A 20,658-nucleotide genomic window follows, 5' to 3' on the forward strand; every position below is an offset into this window, starting at 1 on the left:
TGAGTTCTGAGCATGAGTTTCCCTCCTGGGACTGTTTCTTGATTTCCTGGATGGATTCATAGGTGGTTGATGAATGGAAATTGCCAGTGTTTGTCCATCTGCTACAGCCAGAGTGTAAGTGCTTGAAAACATCTATTGTTACATAGTTGTTAATGGAGTTCTAGTGGTGTGACAAAAGGTGACTGGCCATTTCTAGATATATCTTACATAGCACAAGTGCCAGTGATTCCTTTGGAATTCCTTTCTGGAATGATAGTCCAGAAATACTCAGGACCTGTCTCCCCCTGCAGCCAGCAACTAGAAATTTTGTATTGTAAAAAGGGGGAGGAAGGGAGGGTGGGTGAAACTTGTAAACTCTGACAAAACAGTATCTTGACTCCACACTAGCAAATTCTGGATAATATGCCATCCATTTTACAAATGGCTTTTAAATTTAAATCGTAAAAGGGAGATGGGGTTTGGGCCTTCCCTTTTGTAGAGGAAGTACCACACTAAATGTTAAGCAAGAAGGTATCTTTGATTCCCTCATAAAATCATCTGAATTACTTGTGGAAATACAGGACTGAAGTGCAGTTGGGAAGAAAAAATTAAGATGACTGGTGAAACACACTTAGGATGCAAAAGATTTGGAGCATCTATCAGAAGAGGAGAGTTGTGCCTAAATACAGATCTTCCACTCATCAGAACCCAATGACCTTAATTTCCAGGATTGCAAAACTGAGGTATTCATCACCTGTAAATTTCCTGCTGGACAGCTGAAGTGTGTATGGACTGACCTTGGTTTTCATGGTTAAATAGATTATGAAATGGAGCTCTTGAGGGAACCTAGCGGTGCTGTAGCTGAGCGTCTGCTTTTGAGGTCTTGGAAATGTTGCTGATGCAGTTGTAGCTCCATAGCAGTTTTTCTCAAACTGAAGATGTACAAAATGAGCAGAAAAAGTTACCTAACTGATTTAAAGTGTTTGAACCTGCAAGCATCATTCCCATATCTCATAATCAGTCCAGATTAGTGAGGGGAGTGCAAAACAAAAAGGTTAAGATGATAAGGAGCTGGACAATGGCATGTTACCAGAAATGCAATCCTCTCCTGAACATGGAGTCATAGAATTGGTTGCCTTGAAAAAGCCCATCAAGAACATTGAATCCACCCATTAATCCAGCACTCCCCAAGTGCCACATCGTCATGCCTTCTAAGTACCCCCATGGATGTCAACTCAGCCACTTCCCTGGGCAGGGGAAGTGCCAGGCCTTTTCCTGCTCTGGGCAGTCTGTCCCAGTGCCACCACAGCCTGTGTGTTGCTTTCCCACTGCAGCAGGAGGAGCCACACAGAAAAATGGTGACATTTCCAAGCAGAGGTGCTTGGCCTAGTCCCTTACCATATCCTTTACCTAACCTAAGACTTGCCAGTGGAGCCGCCACAGGAGGCTGTTCCTCTGTCCCCCTGCCTTCCATCAGCTGTTCATTCTGGGAGTTACCATCCCATTACTTCAATGACAGCGCTGCTCTGGAGCCTCTCTCTCTGTCCAGCCTGTCTTGCACAACCCATCCCCAGGGGCAATGGGAGAAAATAGATAAACCAGCTCTCTAAGCCAATGCAGAGTGGATGACTGAGCAAATGTTACATAGCCTTGAAGCAGGGATTATCTTTGTGGCTGAAGAGAGAATGGTAGCAAGACCTCAGACCCCTGGGGCCAGTGCAAGGCAGCCAAGGCCATGGGTGGCTACATCCAAGCAGATGGTTTAGCTGTAGGGACACAGAAGATGGAGGTTGCAGTCAGCATTAAACTAAGCATAAATGCAGACTGAGCCATGCTTCAGAGGCAATGGCAGTGTGCAGAGTGTTGTGTAGGGGCAGGCAGCACCTGATAACCCCTCCAGTTTGCTGTTCTCTGTCCCATATTTCACATGCCACCTTCAGTATAATTTTCCTTTACTCCAAGGCAGTAAAGATTAGTTTCTTCTGATGTAGGGGCTTATAAAAATGTTAATGCACTCTTCGTCCAGTCCTGCATGATGGCTCTTGCTCTTTGGTTTTTTTGCTTTGATCACTTTTTTCCCCTTGCTTAATAAATTCTTGCACTGTCACTACTTATGTAATTATTTATTCTTTTCAGTAAGACCTGAAATCTGTCTTTCCCTGCAGTTTGCAAAACTGGGAATCAGCAGACTGCTGGGCAGGAGTTGTATCGGCAGCTGCAAATACAAGGAAAGAGGAAGAAATGTTTCCTTCTAGTCCTGGCTCTCCACTTTATCCCTGCTTTTCCCTCTGTGGGCATATACTGGAGTCGGCAGGCAATTCTAAAGTTCTCTCATGACTTACCTCTCCTGGCTCTGGCTTTTCACTTCCTGTTGCTGGGGAAGCTGCAGTCCCAAATCCCTTCCCCTAGGCTCAGTGGTGCTGCCAGAGCGCTGCAGGCAAGCAGAGTTCTAGGAGATGCACCATCAGAAAGGCAGGATTAACTAGCAGCAAAGCAGGGCTGGACACCAGCAAGGTCACAAAGGGCCTGAGAGCAGCAGGAGCTGCCGTGGCTGTACAGCCCTTTCCCAGGCTGAAACTATCTGACAAGTGCTGACTGTGGTAAAGTATTGACGGTGATGCTCAGTTAAGTGCACAAGGGTTAGAAATCGTTCCAGGTGCTGGCTCAGAGAGGCTGCAAAGAAGGCACTTTAACAGCACTGGCCCTGAGGCACCTTCAGCCCGGCTGGAGCCTGTCTCCATCTCTGGAAGGTGGTAAGTGGGAAGGGACTTTGCATTGGAGCCACTGTAACTTTTCTGACTGCTGCCTTCAAATCTTCCAAAGCTCAAACTGGTTTGCAGCAGAGCAATGGGAGTAAAGAATTGCCACCACTTCTTTTCAGAGCTTTAACTACTTGTACTCCTTTAGAGGGATTTAAGACTATAAATATTTTTTTACACATCTTGTTCTTGTTTTGAAGCCCTTGCCAGTGTTGTGTGATATGGTTCCATTTCTCCCCGAGCTGAACAGGAAACAAGCAAATAAAGCAGCCTGCCCCATCTTCCCCTCTAGCTAGAGCTCCTCTTCTGGACTTTGGGATTTAGCATCCTTTGCCAAATGCAGTGGCTGATGAAAACTACATGTTGAATGAAGGAAACCTCTGCATTTTTACTTGTTTACAAAACTGTTGCATCATGGTGAAGTGAAAGCCATGAACAGCCTGACTGCCACAAGCGTGATGAATGCCTGGGTGGGGTTTTAAGCTGGTTTTGGAAATCTCCAAGTACCACCAATAAATGTGCACTATAACCAGCTGCCACTGCTGCACATCACCTTTTCTGTGAAGCAAATGAGACGGCACATCTGCTTTCTCTGTGTTTATTGCATTACACTGAAGCAAACCAGCGTGTGGTTATTTGCAGTTATTAGCTGATTATTTCACCAAATCTAAGGAATACAAAGAAAAGCAATTAAATAGTTCAGGACCCAGTCAGCACAGAAGGGAGGCTCAGGCAGTGTGACTGGACAGAAAGTGTCCCATGCCAGGCTGAGGCCCCTGTGCTGCCCACACAGCAAGGCAGCAGTCTCCATCAGCTGGCTGCATTTTGAATGCACAAGAGCCAGTGAGTTCTGCTCTTGCCTCATGTGGGAACTCGACCCAAGTAATTTCCTGGGAGTGACACGGTGAAATCCACACCCTGGAGAAGTTCATCCCTGCCCAGAGGGGTCCAGTGGTGACCACACTCAGTGTTGTCATCCCTTGTGCTGAAAGCTGCTGTGAGAAACCAAGGTTGGGTGTCTCTTCTGGCTCATGCAAGATGGGACTTTCCTCATGTCTCTCCCAGATGTTGGTCATTCCCATACACCACTTCCCCTTTGTTTAAGTTCAAGCACAAAACAATACTCAGGCCTCTTAAATAATGACCTCTACCAAGACTCTGGAGATGCTTCACAACGGTCTCCTTCCTGTCATTAGTGAGGATAGAGAGGTGGTAGGTGAGCCAAAGAGCTGCTGGTGCTGCTGGCAGGAGCAAGTCTTTCTTTTAGGAATAGAAAGCCTAAAGTCACCATCTTAAAATGTCTTCAAGGACAGTGGCCAGAGGAATTCACTTGAAACACTGAAACTGTAAAGCATATCAGGATTTGTTGGTTGACTTTGATGTATCTGCGGGTTTTGTTTAGCTGTAGAAACAGTTTGCTAAAGAAATTATTGACATTGATATTCTATATTGTATAAGCCTTTTTCCTTGCTTTTTTTTATTTTTAAATTTTAATTTTTCCAGCTGTGGCTGGGGGCCCAAAAGCAACAAATCAGTGCTGGCAAGTTGTTTGAAGAGCCTGGAGGGTGCACATCCTCACCAACCCTCCTCTTTGTAGATATTGTTCAGGTGGGTACAGATTTCATTGGTCACCTTCTCAAAGGAAGCTTTGCAGTCTCCGCCAAATTTCTCCTCCATCAGTTGTAAGATAATGTCACAGATAATCTAAACAAGGAGAAGGGAACAAACAGCCAGTGTGAACTTCTCTCCATATTAGAGGCATAAGAACTTACATATCTTTAGTTGGGATTCTTGGAGGGCAGAAAGGGGTACAAGAAAATTCAGAGCACATGACCTGCAGGGCTTGTAACAGGGCATGGAAAATAAACTGCATTATAGAATTCACAAAAAAACTGCTGCTGCTGTTTTTAACTACCCTAGTTAATGTTGACTGCACCTATCACTTAAGGATGGCTCTGTAGGACTCATGTGCTTCATCCATCCACTGCAATCCTTCTCCAGGCAGAGGACTGTCCCAGATATTAGAGGCCATGATGAGCCCTTTGTTGGACACCTATGGAGTACATGGCTTGGGGGGGAAAGTTTTTCCCTGACCTTTCCTGCTTGTTAGCTATCCAGCACTCTGTAGCAGAGTTCTTGCAGTCAGGTAGGGGTATACTTTTAAATGCCAACTCCTTTCCTGTACAGCATTTACTGTTTTGTGTGCATTTTTACCCCGAAAAAAGTATTTTCAGCCAGAAATCATCCCTTATTTTCCCTCTCATTGAAAATTGGGCCCACTGCTTTTGAAGTCACCTTCATTTGGAAATAATCTTTGCTAGAAGGTGCCTCTTTTTGCTGTGTAAGGCAGACAAAATAGTTATAAATGCACTCTGCTAGTGACCTTAGGTGGATCTGGGCAAGTAATTTAATCCTGTATTTATTATTTGAGTTTGTTTAATTATGACAATGCTGTTGTCATTGTTGCTCAATAACAGCTGGTTTAGTTGTCCTGGAAAAGCTCAGCTCCTGTTACAAGATAAAAAATACATCAGGGACTGAAGCCCAGTGTTAAAGTGCTTTTCTGTATCTTGTTATTAAATGGTAGGTGTGGGAATGGTATTGAACTGAGAAAACCCTCACAGCTCATGGGCAGCTGTGCTGCTCCCTCCACATCACCTGCCTGCACCACATCTGCTGTCCAGCCGTCTTCCCCACCAATGCCAGATCTCTCACTCCTGCCACCTTCCACCACCTCCATTCTCTGAGGCATATATATGTGTTCCTACATACAAAGCTTATGTTCCTCAGTTCTACCCCTCAAAGGGAAAACATGCCCTCCTCACAATTACACCCTTTGGGAAGAGGGCTGCTCACTCACCCTAAAGTTTTTGGGGTCAATCTTCAGCTGGGTGGCATGTTTCTTGCCAAGTGGGGTCACTATCCCAAGAAAAGCCTCAGAGTTGTCCAGGTGTTGCACCATGTCGTTGATGGCACTGAAAACCTTCTTGCCATGGCCCCTGACCTGGTCTGACTGTTTAATTTCTTCGGCAGAGTCCATGCCTTTGAAATGTGAGAAGTAGGACTTGGTGTCTGGGTGCTCAGTAAACATCCTGTTGAGAAAAGAGAGACATCCTGACTTGTGGACCAAGGTATCAATGCAGGCACAGCCACATATTCCAGGCCTTGCCTTCCGTATTTATGTCCCTTTTCCCCTTCTCTTTATTAGAACAGACACTTCTGCATTCCTTGTTTCTCCTTTGCCTTTTGCACCTGTGCATAACCCCCATGCACATAGCAGCCACTCCTCTCTCCCTTGCCTCTCCCCAGGGCATTTCCTTTGCTCATTCCACCTTAAAACCTATAATGAACTTATTTCACTCCTTCTAAAGATAATATTTTCTCAGTGTTAACTCTGTGTTGCTTTCACAGAGAAGTGAAAGCATGTTCACATGGGGTGACTGACAGTTTAATATTCCCAAAGGTGTTTTGCACAGCAGATATGATCACTGTGATCCTGGTGGGTGTTTTCATAGAGAAACCCTACTATTGGTTTTGTTAATTAACCCCTTCCTGTAGTCCACTGCAAAGCTTTCTTACTGCCTGTGATGGATTGTTGTTTGAGTATGGGGTACTGCTCATTCCATTTATTCAGAAGTAACACAATCCACTGTGTTTAAACTTACCTTTGATCAATTACAGTCAATTTGGTCAAACTCTTTAAAAAAGCAATTTACTCCATTGGGTAAACTGGTTATCCACCTGAAATATCCATAGCAAATTCCACATTGCATTTCACAGTCACAAAATGGTTGGGCTTGAAAGAACCTCTGAAGGTCATCTGGGTCAATACACTGGTCAAGCCAGTTGCCCAGGACCATGGTCAGATGGCTTTTGAGTATTCTCCATCTATGGAGACTCAACAACTTCTTTGGGCAATTTGTGTCAGTGCTCAGTTGCACTCAGAAGTAAAAAAATTGTTTCCTGATGTTCAAGGGAACCTCCTGTGTTTCAGTTTGGGCCCATTGACGCTGGTCCTGTCTCGTGGCACCACTGAGACAAGCCTGGCTGTGCCTTCTTTGTACTCTCCCTTCAGGATTTTATGTACACATTGACAAGATTCCCCTGAGCTTTCTCTTCTCCAGGCTGAGCAGTCACAGCTTTCTCTGCCTTTCTTTACTGGAGAGATACTACAGTCCCCTCATCATCTTCCTGGCCCTTTGTTGGACTCTTTCCATCATGGCCACAGCTCTCTTGTGCTGGGAAACCCTGACCTTCTCTATAGGCAATCCTGGGACTGTAGGACACTAAAGCAAAACCTTCTAGAGTAAATTACCCCAGGGAGGCAAGCTGCTGGAGGCTACTAACATTTTATGGCTGCATTTCTGACCCTAACTGTGCTCAGATTGTGTCACCTGCAGAAGGAAAGAGCGGCATGCAAGACTTGGTGAGGGTAATCCAGGCACAAGGTGTGATATACAAGAAAGCTGGAGGGTGGGGTAAATGTCTGATAACTAGAAATAGTATTTGAACTGATCCATGCTTATGGAGGTGATGTAAGTCCCAAACAAGAGTGAAAGCTGAAGAGAAGAGAGGGAAACAGGATGGAAACTAAGAGAGGAAAGTCCACAGAAAGACTATAATACAGTGGAACAGATGAACAGAGGCTGAAGGAGAATCAGAAGTGAAATACTGAGTTGAAAAAAAAATTAAAAGAGTTTAGAGGTAAAGAGGAAGAGGGAAATAATGCCCATGTTTTATTCCCATTCTCTTTCATACCACACTTTCTTTTCTTTACCTTACATGGGTGAAGATATTGTTCTTGTCTCTTCTTCTTTTCCCACCCTCTTACCCCTTTCTTTTTATTTTTCCTTGTGTGGATTCCTCCTCTTCCTAGCAAGGGCTGCATGAAAACATCATGACATGCTCCTAGGCAGTAACTCCATCCTTGCTGTTCCTCCTCCACCTCTCCAGTAGTTGGATGGGCTCTTTCCTTACCTGACCAGCACAGCTGTCCCATTGTCCTCAGCATCCACATATATCTTCTCCCAGGCACCACGAGCACTTTGCACCTCTGCTTCAGAAAGTGACATGGTGGAGGAGATGTTGGTAACAGAGGGTGCAGCAGGAGGGAGAAGGACAGGGAGGTCCTGGCAGGGTCTTTCTGCTCCAGTTCTCTCCTCAGGGCTCTCTAAATACTGCCCTGGGGATTTAAGAGATCTTGAAGGGTCTCTTTGTCTCTGTTACCCTCAGTAACATTTCTGCAGGTTTTAGAGCTACCTAATCACTTTTAATCAGGAAAGAAACCAACCACATGAGAAGGAGGACTAGCCCTGTAGTCATAGGTCAGGTGCCAAAGCAAAGGTCTCACTGTCTGAGGGGAGAAGGGAAAAAGGGCATTTTTCAGTGGGGAAAAAAAAGATCAATTCTCTTCCCCTCTCACCCCTGCCAAAGCTAGTGCTTGGCTCATTTTCCTGAAGGTGATCTTTGCCTGAGCATTAATTTTCCTGGTTTTCTCCCAAGAGTGCTGCTGTGCTGAGGGCACTGTGGTGCCCTGCTATCCCCTCTCCCTGGCTCTCTTTGGTCTTTCAAAGATCCTGTTTCTAGCTCCAGCAACTGTCTCCAGTCCTGCCTTCATGCCATGGTCTCTGCTTTCCCCATGGCTTAACAGGGGTTCACCCCACACCTGCTCCCAGCCTTGGTCCCATGAGGCTGGGAGGCTTCGCCAGCCCAAAATGACAGCATTGCAGGGCTGGTGATGGCAGCGTGGCACAGCATCCATGGCCATAGTGCCCTGCAAAGCCACTTCATTTTAGCACTGCAGGTACAGGGTGCAGCGCAGCCAGGCCAGGAGCAGCGGCATTTCACTTTCCTAATGCTCTTGGCCTGCAGCTGGGATCTCTGTCCTGTCTCTGAGCTCTGACTGCCTGAGAGAGAGATAAGGGTGGAAGAAGGGCCAGAGTGGAGCTGCAGACAGCATCACTGGACTTGTTACAGTCACGGTCACTTGGAACTGGAGGCAAAAAGTTTTCATGGATTATCCATGCAATGCCTGGGCTTAACCTCTGGCAGGAATGTTCTGGTTAAGTACAGGGCACGCACGCAAAATAAGGGCTAAGGGGCTTGAGAAACTGCTGCTGGATGCTGAGGGCAGACAAAACCTCATATTGTTTGGGATAGTTTAGAGGAGGGAAGGAACAGGTGTGAGGGGAAAATATGCAGCATGTCCAGAAAAACCAGCCTGATAACCCAGGGCAGAAGGAAAGTGCTGGATGCAAACTCACAGAGACTGACTGGTGTTGGTGAGGTTTTGTCCCACCGCTGCTGAGGGAGGCCTCAAATTACTGCGCTGAAATCTCTCCACTCTTGCCTCCCTCTCCCTTTTTGCCACACAGGAAACAAAGAGCAGTCTGACAGAAAGCTGCAAATCAGTTGTGGGTGCCCCATCTCTTTCCACGGCTAGCTGGTTACAAGAGAGGGGGGGCAACAGGTTCCCCCTGGAGCTCCGTTGAATCCCAGTTGTCAATTGTTTCGGCGCAGTATAAAACACAGGCAGCGCACACGGGTCCCAGGGAAACTTTATTTGATGCCAAAATTTCCCCTTTTTCCTCTCCTGGGCCCCATTCAAGGGGCGAACAAAGACTTGTATCTTGGGAGAAAGTCAGGGGAAGGCCCAACTTTCAACAAGTCAGGAGAGTTGGGAGTAAAAAACCTAGGCGGGGAATAACAGCAGTGAACCAATAAACTTCCAAGGGAGGAAAAACAGTTTCAGTAAATGGGTGAAGTTTGGAGAAATAGAAACTAGAAACTAGCTGACGAAATAACTGGGAAAAGGCGGAGACAAAAGGAAAACAGCACCAAGGAAAACCACCAAATCACAAATCAAACCATAGACCCACTGATAAAACAAAAAGCACCATACAACACCCCATCCTTGGAAGAGTTCAAGGCCAGGCTAGATGGGGCTTTGAGCTACTTGGCCTGTGATTCCCTAGTAGACTTCTCCTCTGCTCTTCCCCATTCTCCTCTGGGACACTGCAGGATAAACATGCTCCATCCTTTGATATATAGTCAGACATCCTGTCATGGGCCAAAAAATACCTATTTTGAGTGGAGAAATTTCAATCCAATTACTTTATTGCCAAGTAACAAACCAGCCAACCAACACTTAGATGCCTCATTTGCCCTGCCCTGTTTCCCCACCCCATGCTGCAGGTTACAACCAGACCTTTTGGTGAGACCGTGGGTGGTGCAGGAGCTGTGGTTGGGGTGTGGGAATCCCTTGCTCTTGCTGCTCAGGGCAGTCCCTGACCAGACAAAGCAATGACATCTTCCCTCAAGCATGTCACCATGTTCTCTCTGTGATATGCTTTTCTATTCTTCCATCCTCTGGTGTTACTTTTACTGGTTTGGAAAATTATCTTCTTTTTTCCCCTTGCATGATTTGCCAAGTCCTTGTAAGATGAACACAATAATCCCTCATAAAGTTTTGACATCTCTAACAGGGCTATATACATTTATGCTACACCTCAGCAATCTTTAGCAATTGAAACAAAAAAGTTCCAGAAACCCATTTAGTTTGGCATGGAAATGGAAAAGCTATGAGAAATGTGCTGTTTAATCATGAAATCATTGCTGACACCTCCCCGTATGTGAGTGCTTGGTTTATTTCTTGGTTTATTTTCACTCCCCGCAAGAGGATGAGTGCTTGGTTTATTTCTTTTTCCTCTCCTGTGGTTTGTTTTGTTTATTATGCCAAAGGAAGTGAATTCTCTCAAGCATAATTTCTATTGCATGAAGAGACATATTTTCTAACGGGGTGAAGCTCCTCTGGATGTTATCCCTACAGAAAGGAATCCTCATGTGCAAGAGCAAATCAACACATTGAGTTGAGACATGATTTTATTACAAATCTGAAGAATAGGGTGCCAGGCCAGGCCTTTTCCAACCTTTTGGAAAACAAGCAGAGTCCTTTTTACCAAAAGGTAACCAAAACCAAATCATATAGGAACAGGAAATTGGTCACTCATGCTTGCATAACAAAATTTTTGATGCACATGTGCTGATCTCAGTCCAGTTCATTATCCTATCATTTCCACATAGAAATTCCCTTGGGAATGTGTTATTCAACATTATAATTAACTAAGGTAACTTGAGGTTCTCTTTACATCCTACCACCTGTTGCTGTTATCATTTAATTTTATTTTGTTAAACCTCTGTTGCAGTTTCTGCTTGAATCTATTTGAACCATTACTTGTCAAGGACAAAAAAGGATTTATAGCATTCTGTTCCTAGGGTCTCTTCATGGTTCCATTGCTCCAGCACCCCATTGTCATGGCTTCAAGGCTAACTTATAGTTACTGTGAACTTTTTGTGAATCTTTAATTTCCTCTGACATCAAGCAAGGAGGGTGAACCAGATGGCACTGGGAAATCTGAGGCAGAAAACACAGCCACGGTGTTTGGGCTGTGACAAAGCTGTTCCTCTCTCTATCCCCAGCTGGGGGAGAAGAGGATGTGCCTCCCACTTTGCTGCCAGGAAATGTGTCAGTACTGAAGAGTGGGGGTTGCTTTCTCTCAGTTTCCAAGAAATCACGTGCTTTAGGCAGAAGGCCACTGGCAAGATCAAGCCACAGAAATGGGTGGCACCTTCTACTCACCCAGGGTCCAGCAGCCATCGCACCTCTAGAGCTCACTGATGTCCCGGTTACAGGCACGACAAACCTCAGTGTCTTCTCTTATCCTTGAAACTTGGGGATCTGTGATTCTGTGATTTTTAGCACAAACACCCTCTTTGTTGTTCAGCAGGGTTGATCCCCAGCTCAGCAGACACACCTGTTTCAGAGGATGGCTGCCAGGGGCTCAGCAGCTGGAACTCTTATTTTCCCAACACCCATGGTAGTGTCAGGCTGAGGGTAGAGCCCCCCATATTGCCAGGTTTCAGGGATGCTTATCCCAAGACCCTGACACTCAGTGCTGCTTTCACAGAAAGGACAAACACCTGCAGCTGCTCATGCTCAGTGTCTGAGGTTATCAACACAATCAGCTCATCAGAACAAGCAAAACCAGGAGCTGCAGTCACGACTGTCGGTGTCAATGTCTGAATCCCAAAGGCAACCTGGCACATGATGGGTGGGAAAGGCTTTCCCCACTGCCACTTTCCCAGACCGTACTTCTCTTCCCATTCCAGGGCCTTGGTGAGCTCGGGTGGAGCCGTGTTGGGCTTTCCACTGGCAAAAATACCAAATGCAAAGAGTATGAAAAAAGCAGGATTACTCATCTTCTTGGGACCTAGCCCCCTGAATAGCCCTTATGAAGTGTTCAGAGTGGTACCACCTGACCGGGTAGAAATGCACACAGGTGTCTGTTGTGAATATTTTTATTGCATGCATAAACATTTTAAATTTAACATCTAAAATTTCAAAATAATTTCACTTTTATATATCATAGGGCATAGCATATATGCAGGTTAGTCCTCTGAATGCTGCTCTCATGATTAACAACATTCAGTACATGGCCAGCAGTGACTCTAACGTTATCATTCAACTAATAAGGATGACAGTGCTGAGTTTTCTTGCACTGTATCCACCTAACCAAGAGTTTGCATTGGTGGAAGCTGGTGTTCAGCAGAGAAACTTTACATCCTTGGTAAAGGGGAAGAAAGCCAACCCTACAAACCCCAGCCCACCCTGAACCATCAGTGTGCTGTCAGCACCATTCTGGAGCCAAACCACACACCAACATAAGGGTTGCTGTGAAGAAAGTTAACTCCATCTCAGCCAGACCCAGCACCCTGCAGGACTGCATCCTTTTCGTGGACAAATTCAGGCTCATGAAGCCTTCACAGTGCTCAACTTTTGTACAGGTGCCGCAGGCAGGAGGAAAGAGATCAGCTTTTAGAGATATAGAAAATATCATGCCCAAATCAGAGATGCAGAGTACCAGGGCTGGACAGAGGCATCAGGCAGCAGCATATGCACTATTCATATCTGTAATGTTACAATCTGGCATTTATATCTGCCCAATTGATGACATTGAACCACCCAATCATTTAATGGAAACAGCACTCCCACAAGTTTTGGACATAAGCCCCTAGACTGGTTCACTCAACTCCCTTGTCTGGGATACTGGAGCTTTAATTACATAGAGTTTGTATAAATCATATTCTGAAGAAAACAGAAATCCACTGAATATCACCCCTAGCAGAATTAAACCCGGACTCCAGATAAAGTGACCTGATGTCAGAGAAAGAGAAGACGTAGCTGCAAGAAGACATCAGGCTAAAATAAACAGCTATGGGCTGCTTTATGTGGAAGTTAGACACCAGTCCAGAGGCTTTCCATCAAAACACAGGTAGGTCACAGATGATTGTGTTGGTGGTGTGCAGAGATGCAAGCTAAAAGGGCATGAGATAAAGCAGCAGGAAAACCTGCTGTCAGATACAAGAGAAAATGAGGTGTTGGTGAGGAATGGAAGGAAGCAGAGAATCAGACTTGTAGTTTTCCTGTATAAACAGAAAGTTGAATGATGGACTTATTGGTCCAGTTGTCTCCTCTACTGTAGAAGTCATAAAATTGTTAGAATCATAATGGTTGGAAAAGGCATCTAAGACCTGTTCAATATGAAGAGCAATTATAAGATAAAAAATCCATTATAACTGTCCGACTTGCTTGGGAAGTAACATCAGTACATGTGGCTTTAAATTCAGTGAGCCCAAATTGAACCTCCACCTTAAGCGTGCGCTTTGTCCCCAGCCATGTGGCTGGTGATGGCACTACACAGGAGCCAAGCAGTTCCATCCCTTCCTCATCCACATACTGAGCATTCTGCTTTTTTGTACAATAGAAATTAAAGTTTAGCTCTGTTTGATCTGGTTCTAGTGGAAAGAAATCATAGCAGGCAGCTTCATGTATGTTCACTGACTCCCCAATTTCCACCAGTTTCCAGAAGACATCTGTGCAATAAATATAGTCACCAGCTTTTGAGACCCTCCGTTTACGGGCGTCATGGATAGCATCATCAAATTTCTCACATACTCTTAAGCCATATGTCCTACAGCTGATTCTTGAGGTAATGATGTGTGGATTAACTCCAAATAAAACAGCTCCTTTTGCAATGGCTGCCTGGGCCTCCATGGGACAAAGGATGTGATATTTGCTGCTAAAGGCCTGCCTGACTGCATCTCGCAGGATGATGCTGGATGCAAAGCCTCCCACAAGTAAAATGTACTGGACTTTGTCCATCTCAGGTTTGCAAAGAATTTCCCTCAAAGCAAAAATTATATTGCTGATACTGTAGTCAAACAAGCTCTTCATTTTCTCATATGTAATCATGATTGTCCCATCACACCACACAGCTCCTGCTGCTTTTTCAAAGAACTTGGAGATGTCCTTCTTGGACTCTGCCAGTCTGGTCAGGTTGTAGTAGCAACGTATGTAGACTGCCTCCCTGCTAGCAGAGCATTTCTGTAGGCTGAAGTTGTACATCATATTTTGTAATTCAGTAGGGTGCTTCTTCACATATTCATCCCATACGCCATCACTGAATATTTCCTTGAGGAAACTGATGAAGTTTTCATCCACTCTGTTGCCTCCCCATCCACCTCCAGTTGCCTTATGTAGCTCCTTTAGGTAATGGTTTTCTTGGATCTCGTGTACTGTGATGTCTATGGTGCCACCTACATGTGCAACACACACACAGGGACAGAGACTCAAATTAATTGTGCTGTTTGCTTTAAAGTACACGAGTTTCCATGGAATTTAATCTTACCTTCTGAATTCCCGATTCACAGATGTGCTTTTCCACGCTGCTTTCTTTCCTCACTCGCTCTTCTGCTATTGCCTTACTTCTCTAGATTTCTTAAATTTCTGCACTTTTGTTTAAAGGCCTGTTCTCACAAGGCTCCTACAGTTATTTCTGATATGAGCTGGATGCTCCAACTTGCTCACTGAACAAGCCAATCTCCTGTCTGACCACAAACCGAGCCTGGCCTCCTCTCATAGGTAGTTGACTCCTGAGCAGTGGTGAGAAGACTCTCAGGAACTTGTGGTCCTCCCAATGCCTCTTTGGTATTTGTTCGCAACCACCGGACTGCTCTTGGCAGAAAATTCACACTGAAAACCTCAGGAATCTAGAGATATTACTGAGAAGTGCGTCATCAAATATTCTTAATGATTTACTCTCCAGTGCCTGCTAGCTCTTCTCTTTGGTCACTTCACTGGGCACTAACTCCAGTTGCTTCTGGAGAGGAGGCTCGAGCTCAAGCTACACAAGAGCATGTGCCGGTGGCTGACGCTGGGACACCGTGCCGGCTGATCTGGCGCCGGGCAGGGCCTCGTGTTGTGACAGTCTGGCCTGAAGAGCACTGCAGTGTGAGACACAGCCCTGTTCTTTCTTCCTATTTCTCTGCCTGCTCACAGGATCTCATTAGGTGACAAATAACATTACAAAAAGACCATGACAAGCACAGCAGTGGAGTCCAAGCTCTGGGACCTTCACCTATTGTGAAACAGCCATGCACCATGCCCAGCAAAGATGGTACCTGTTAAACAGGGAAAATTTTACCTCCACAGTCAAGGACAACATACTGGATCCCAGGGGAGTCTTCAAACTTCTTCTTGTCACTGCTGTCTGCCATAAACCCTTCATGTGGAAGCTGCTTGCACCACAGTGATGCAGCTTCTGGCTCCAAGGCAATGATCAGGTTCCTAGAGATCATGTCAGAGATAATTCCTGCCTAAAATCACAAAAAGCAGAGTCAGGTTGAGGAAAGGGAGTGTGAGATTACTGCTGCATGAACACCACCTGCTAGGGAGACTGTTCTCACCCTAGCAGCTCATGCAGGGGTGGTGGTTCTTGCACTGCTGATCTCTGTGGGGCTCATTTCTCCCCAGCAGTGGGGAGAGAGGGCAGAGCTGTTGTACTGCCATTTGGGGACATCCTCTCCCTCACCACCTCAATGTGAAAGATTGCCCAGTGGACTGAAATTTGGAATACAAGTTGTTTACATATTGAGGAGTTCCTGAGGCTCAGTTGGGCAAAGAAGCCTCCAAAGGTAATTAAGGAAATGGGGTAACCCCTGCTTTTACCTCTTTTGCTGCCAGACGCATGAACTGCTTGGCAGCAGCGCTCCATATGGCCGGGACAGTAATGACCCAGGTGATCTCCTCCTGGTCGTAGACAGTGTGGAAAGAGGCCTCCTTGATGGTGTTCAAAGCATGTTCCTTCATGTAGCGCAGGCTTTCGGAAAAGACTGTCAAGGCAGGAAGGAGCTTTCCATTGGTGGCTTTCAGCTTCATGCCAGCTGTGACATTCTACCAAAAAAAAGGCCCAGGGTCACACGGTGCAGTGTCGGTATGAGACCTGTCCCCTTCACACCAAGCACTGCACTACATTGGGCACCCAGACACCCCTGTCTCCAAACCAAACTCCCAGCACTGGCTTCACTACTGTGGCAGAGTCTAAGTGGCACAGGTCAGCTACCAAACTGCTTACCCACCACACCTGTGATTCAGAAGGCAAAATGTCAATGTGGTTGATAATTCAGCTGTTTCTCCTAGGCCAAATTTTGTAAAGACCCTGTAGATCCTATAGATTCCTGAAGAGCCAGTGGGGAGTGATTCTGTAATGAAATTTTTCTTCACCATTTGCTCCTCAGATGCAGAGAAATAGTTCTAAACTAAAACCTCTCTCCAGCCCCTGCTGAGAGTGAAAGAGAACCAACCGCTCCAGAGGTGACATTGTGACAGACCACATCATCCCCAGCTGTTCTGAGGAGGAAAATCTTCAAAGAGGCCCCCCATCCACCAAGGAGAGGGCCTGAGGCTTTTCCTGGGACTGGCCTTGTGCTCTCAAGCATAGCTTATTCTATGCTTGAGAGGCCCTGTGGGACGCTGGAGCACAGACAGGAAGGCCCTAATGTAGCCTGGTGTGTGGCTGAACAAGCAAACACAGATAAAGTTGTGAACTATTCCAAACCAGCACAGAGCCTTCAGAGAGAAATTTGATAAAGCCACTGCAGGCTTCAAGGACAGCTGGACACCCTTACATTAGCTTCAGCATAACGTTTCAAGGGAGGGAGAGACAAGCTAGGGGGAGCTATAACGTGGAATGAGAATTTAGGTAATCCCAAGACTGCCCATCTCCTCTGAATTACAGGAAATTTCACTTGATCCCTGTTTCTTGTTGAGGACTAAGGTAGAGAGTCCCAGAGGGAGACGAGTTTCTCTGTCAATCTCAGGACCAGGGCAGCTTTTTATTAGGAACAGGTATTTGCCTTCACCCATGTATTCAGTCACGGTTTATTGTCTTTAGACAAAAAACACCATAAAGGAAGGGCCTGGGAAGCTTTTGGTAACTAAAAAAAAAAAAAAAAATCTTTTGTTCATCAACTACTCTCTGACTTGCATTCATTCAGCCTCATCAACCAGACTTACTCAGCCCTCTTAATGGATTCTCTAACCCTCACCCCTCAAATAAATGTATAGCCCTGACCCCCATTAGTAGTGACTCTTCCACCTACCGTGTTGTACAGCTGCATCTTGAAGTTCTGGAAGAAGTACCAGCTGTCAGCTTGGCTGGAGGGCAGGCTCTTGTACTTCATCACAGCATCATAACCAAAATATTTGAACTCCCGCTTCTGGTTGAACAAGATGCTCGTAGGCATCTTTGGGGTCTTTACACCATGCTCTGCTCCCCAGTAAACCTGGCGGATTTGGTCTGCACCTGAAGCAAGAGAAAAACAGTACCCGCTGTAGGATGTGCCAAAATCTATAGCAACGACGAAGACTGGCTGGCTGGCCATGGCCACTGCAGGGCAGGCACGCAGCTCTGGGAGCAGAGAGGAGTAAACAGGGCTGGACTGAAACTAAAAGGACTGATATTGCAGAAGGAAGGGCAGTCTCCCCTGATTTTATTGGCTGGAGAAAGATGTGACTCTAGACATCCTGTAAATTCTACGTTTTCCTGTAAAGACGCAGGGCTTTCTTCTGCTTTTTGTAGCAGCAAAGTGCCTTTGTTAGGGAACTGTCTTATCAGTAGCTTTCTGCACTCCCAGCAGCATCAACAGTCCTCAGTGCTGCCCACACATCTCCACAAACTTTTTTTGCTGCTGCATGAACAGACGAAAGCTTTCTGGCTCCAGCAAAAGAAAAATGTGGGTTGTGGCCAATGTTTTTGGTCATAGAAAAGCAGAAGTCTCGGATACACCTGATATTTCTGACTCCAGCAAAGGAGATGTGTTGGGTACACCCAGTAGTTCTGGCTCCAGCAGAGAAGTGTGGTCTACATCCAACATTTCTGACTGCAGAGGAACAGAATCATGGCATACATACAATGTTTCTGGCAACGGAGGAAGAGAGGTATTGGAAAGACAGTGTGAGGACAGTGATCCCAGAAAGACAACTGCAGAACACAGCAGGTAGGTTACACAAGGGGATATCTCTGGATAACCTCATTTAATCTTCCTAGGTCTGAATATTTCTACAGAGTTTCTTGGAGGGTTGCATGAATGCTGAATTGCAAACATTTTCTGACTGTGAAATATTCAGTAAGAGCTCTGTTTTCTACTTCCTAACCTTTCTAGCCAACACAGACATGATAACAGTTTTCTACTTCCTAACTTTTCTAGCCAACACAGAGATGGCAACTGTCCCCAAATTCTGCTCAAGTTCAACTCCAAAGTGGGAGGCAGATCTTAAATTGGTGCAAGAGGAAGAGAAACTAGAAATATCAGTATAAAGATTGTGACAAGATTTCAGATTTCATGGCTCTGACTTGGAGCTCATCAATTTTGCAGGGAAACATGGACTAAAATGTAAATTTTTACTGGATTGTTTAGCTTAAAGAAAAAGATTGTGTCTTCAGTGAAAGACTGAAAATTAAGTGATTTAACTGGAAAGTAATCAATCCAAGTAAATAAAACCAAAATGTGCTTCAGTGGGAAGGAGTAATTCTGAGAGGGGCAGCAGGGTCCCTTGCAGCAGCTGGTACTGTTAATCTGGTACTGTTTCTCTAATAATAGTTGATATTTGGGATCCTTGTGAGGAAACAGGACACAGCAGTTGTACAAATTAAAAATTACCTCAAGAACACAGAGCTTCGTACTCCTCTGTTAAAAATAAACGTACATTGCAAAGCTGGTTTTAGCAGAACAGTCACCTGCATTTGCTGTTCCCCTGCTCTCTGCAAGTCTGGGCTGAGTTTGTTTTCCAGGAGCTGTCCTTGTATCTTGCCCACTCTATCCAGACCTAATGATTAGTCAAACCCTCCTGGTTTTGGCAGACCCTGGTGTGGCAAATAGTAAAAGTAAGAAGATTTCTAGAAAGCTTTAAAAGTAGGCCTTAGAAACAGGAAGAACAGAAAACTTAGAGCTAGCTGCAGCAGAAAAGTCTGAAAGTAGAAAAAGTTACAACAGTACAGCAAGCAAGGACATGAAACAACAGCTTCAGTTTTAGGGTGGCTAAGATAGATAGCCTGTGGAGTCCTCTGAGCTGTATCAGGCATAATCTGGGAGAGTGCTACCTCACTTGTGCCAAATCTGCACCCGTGTGCCCTTTGTCCCGTCTCTGATCCTTTTCCTGGCATGGATATAGCCATGAAGCCTCTGCTCACAGGACTGGCAATTATAAAGTACTTCTTTCAAGGATGTGTTCTTACCCCACTTCATTATAAGAATTCCCTTTTCTTTTTTTCCTCAGATATATATCTGACACCTCACTGCAGCCATCAGCCTATGGAGACCAGACTTCTAACATCAAGGAAATGTTTGAAATTATGAAAGAGATGGACAACAAAAAAACAAAGGAAATGTTCGAAATTATAAAAGAGATGGACAATAAAAAAATGAAGGAAGTGCTCGAAATGATAAAAGAGATGGACAACGAAAAAACAAAGGAAATGTTTGAAATGATAAAAGAGATGGACAATAAAAAAACAAAGGAAATGTTTGAAATGATAAAAGAGATGGACAATAAAAAAACAAAGGAAATGTTTGAAATTATGAACGAGATGGACAACAAGAACACAAAGGAAATACTTGAAATGATGAAAAAGATGGACAACAAAATAATGTGAGAGTCCAGTAACCAAAAATGACACTGTTTAGTGTGGCCTCTGACAATGAACAGTAGCTGGTGCTCACTAGGGCAGGTGGGACAGAAAATGAGACAGACACAGGGAGGGCTCTGCATTAGCAACAGATTTTGCCCAGGCTGTACTGGGAACCCAGAGCCAATTCACAGAAGCTGTTGGGTTTGCACCATGTAACGTGCAGATCTTGCACTTTGGGTATTTTATTTGCACTGTTGGTATTGACTCAGAGAATCACAAACCACGCACCTGGCAAAGAATAGCCTTGACAAGTTTTGGTCTCTAAATTTCTTTTCACTATGGGTTTATCAGAAATTGGAGGGAGGAAGTTTAGCTTGTGCATTTTTTAAGACTTTATTGCATACTTGCCCACTGATTGCAATGTGGTTTATTGTTTCTTTCTTTCCCTTATGGATGGATGGACAATGAGAACAGAACTTTGTCTGACACTGTTCACACTCTACTTCACCTTCTGGATAGTCACAACAGGTAATGTGATTATTTGCCTTAATAATCAGTGTAAGAGGGGAAAATCATTATGATCCTCACAACCACACCTCTATTTCTTCTGATGTAAATAGCTTCCCAGTTGATTTGAGCATAAATTCTGGGTGGGAGCTTTCAGGGGAGGTGTTCAGCTCCCTGGAGTTTTCCTGGATGCTCTTGCGCTTTCCCACCTCACAGCTTTTTGTCCTTGAATTCAGATTATTCAACAGGGGCATTTCCATTGTTGTCCCAGTGTCCAAGTACAAATAAAGAGATCTCCCAAATCTGTTTCAGAGCACTTCCTGAAAGGGTAATCCAAATACTGTGTAAGGAGAAAGAGGAAAATGAGATGCTGAAAGAGAAAACCA

The 20,658-nt window shown here is 45.0% G+C and overlaps 2 protein-coding genes across 2 annotated transcripts; both read right to left on the reverse strand.

Annotated features, from left to right (window-relative positions):
- Positions 1-4,313: 4,313 nt before the first annotated feature.
- LOC121342307 (cytoglobin-1-like) lies at positions 4,314-7,810 on the reverse strand. Its single transcript, XM_041416633.1, has 3 exons — positions 7,716-7,810; positions 5,599-5,830; positions 4,314-4,442 (listed from the first exon to the last, which is right to left on the reverse strand). The coding sequence occupies exons 1-3, from the start codon at positions 7,808-7,810 to the stop codon at positions 4,314-4,316; spliced, it is 456 nt and encodes a 151-aa protein (XP_041272567.1).
- A 4,361-nt stretch (positions 7,811-12,171) lies between these two features.
- On the reverse strand, positions 12,172-17,519 carry LOC121342305 (heat shock 70 kDa protein 12A-like). Its single transcript, XM_041416628.1, has 4 exons — positions 17,238-17,519; positions 15,805-16,029; positions 15,281-15,452; positions 12,172-14,393 (listed from the first exon to the last, which is right to left on the reverse strand). The coding sequence occupies exons 1-4, from the start codon at positions 17,517-17,519 to the stop codon at positions 13,333-13,335; spliced, it is 1,740 nt and encodes a 579-aa protein (XP_041272562.1). The 3' UTR covers positions 12,172-13,332.
- Between the last annotated feature and the right edge of the window lie 3,139 nt (positions 17,520-20,658).

This window comes from Onychostruthus taczanowskii, unplaced genomic scaffold, assembly GCF_017590055.1.
Source record: "Onychostruthus taczanowskii isolate IOZ18803 unplaced genomic scaffold, ASM1759005v1 scaffold53, whole genome shotgun sequence".
Taxonomy (NCBI): domain Eukaryota; kingdom Metazoa; phylum Chordata; class Aves; order Passeriformes; family Passeridae; genus Onychostruthus; species Onychostruthus taczanowskii.

Coding starts and splice junctions, on each gene's coding strand:
- LOC121342305 (XM_041416628.1), bottom strand. CDS start 17,519: ATGGCCAGCCAGCCAGTCTTCGTCGTTGCTATAGATTTTGGCACATCC. Junction 15,453..15,804: donor TGCGTCTGGCAGCAAAAGAG/GTAAAAGCAGGG, acceptor TTGTGATTTTAG/GCAGGAATTATCTCTGACAT. Junction 14,394..15,280: donor TGTTGTCCTTGACTGTGGAG/GTAAAATTTTCC, acceptor TTGCACATGTAG/GTGGCACCATAGACATCACA.
- LOC121342307 (XM_041416633.1), bottom strand. CDS start 7,810: ATGTCACTTTCTGAAGCAGAGGTGCAAAGTGCTCGTGGTGCCTGGGAG. Junction 5,831..7,715: donor GGGACAGCTGTGCTGGTCAG/GTAAGGAAAGAG, acceptor TTTTCTCAACAG/GATGTTTACTGAGCACCCAG. Junction 4,443..5,598: donor TTGACCCCAAAAACTTTAGG/GTGAGTGAGCAG, acceptor CTCCTTGTTTAG/ATTATCTGTGACATTATCTT.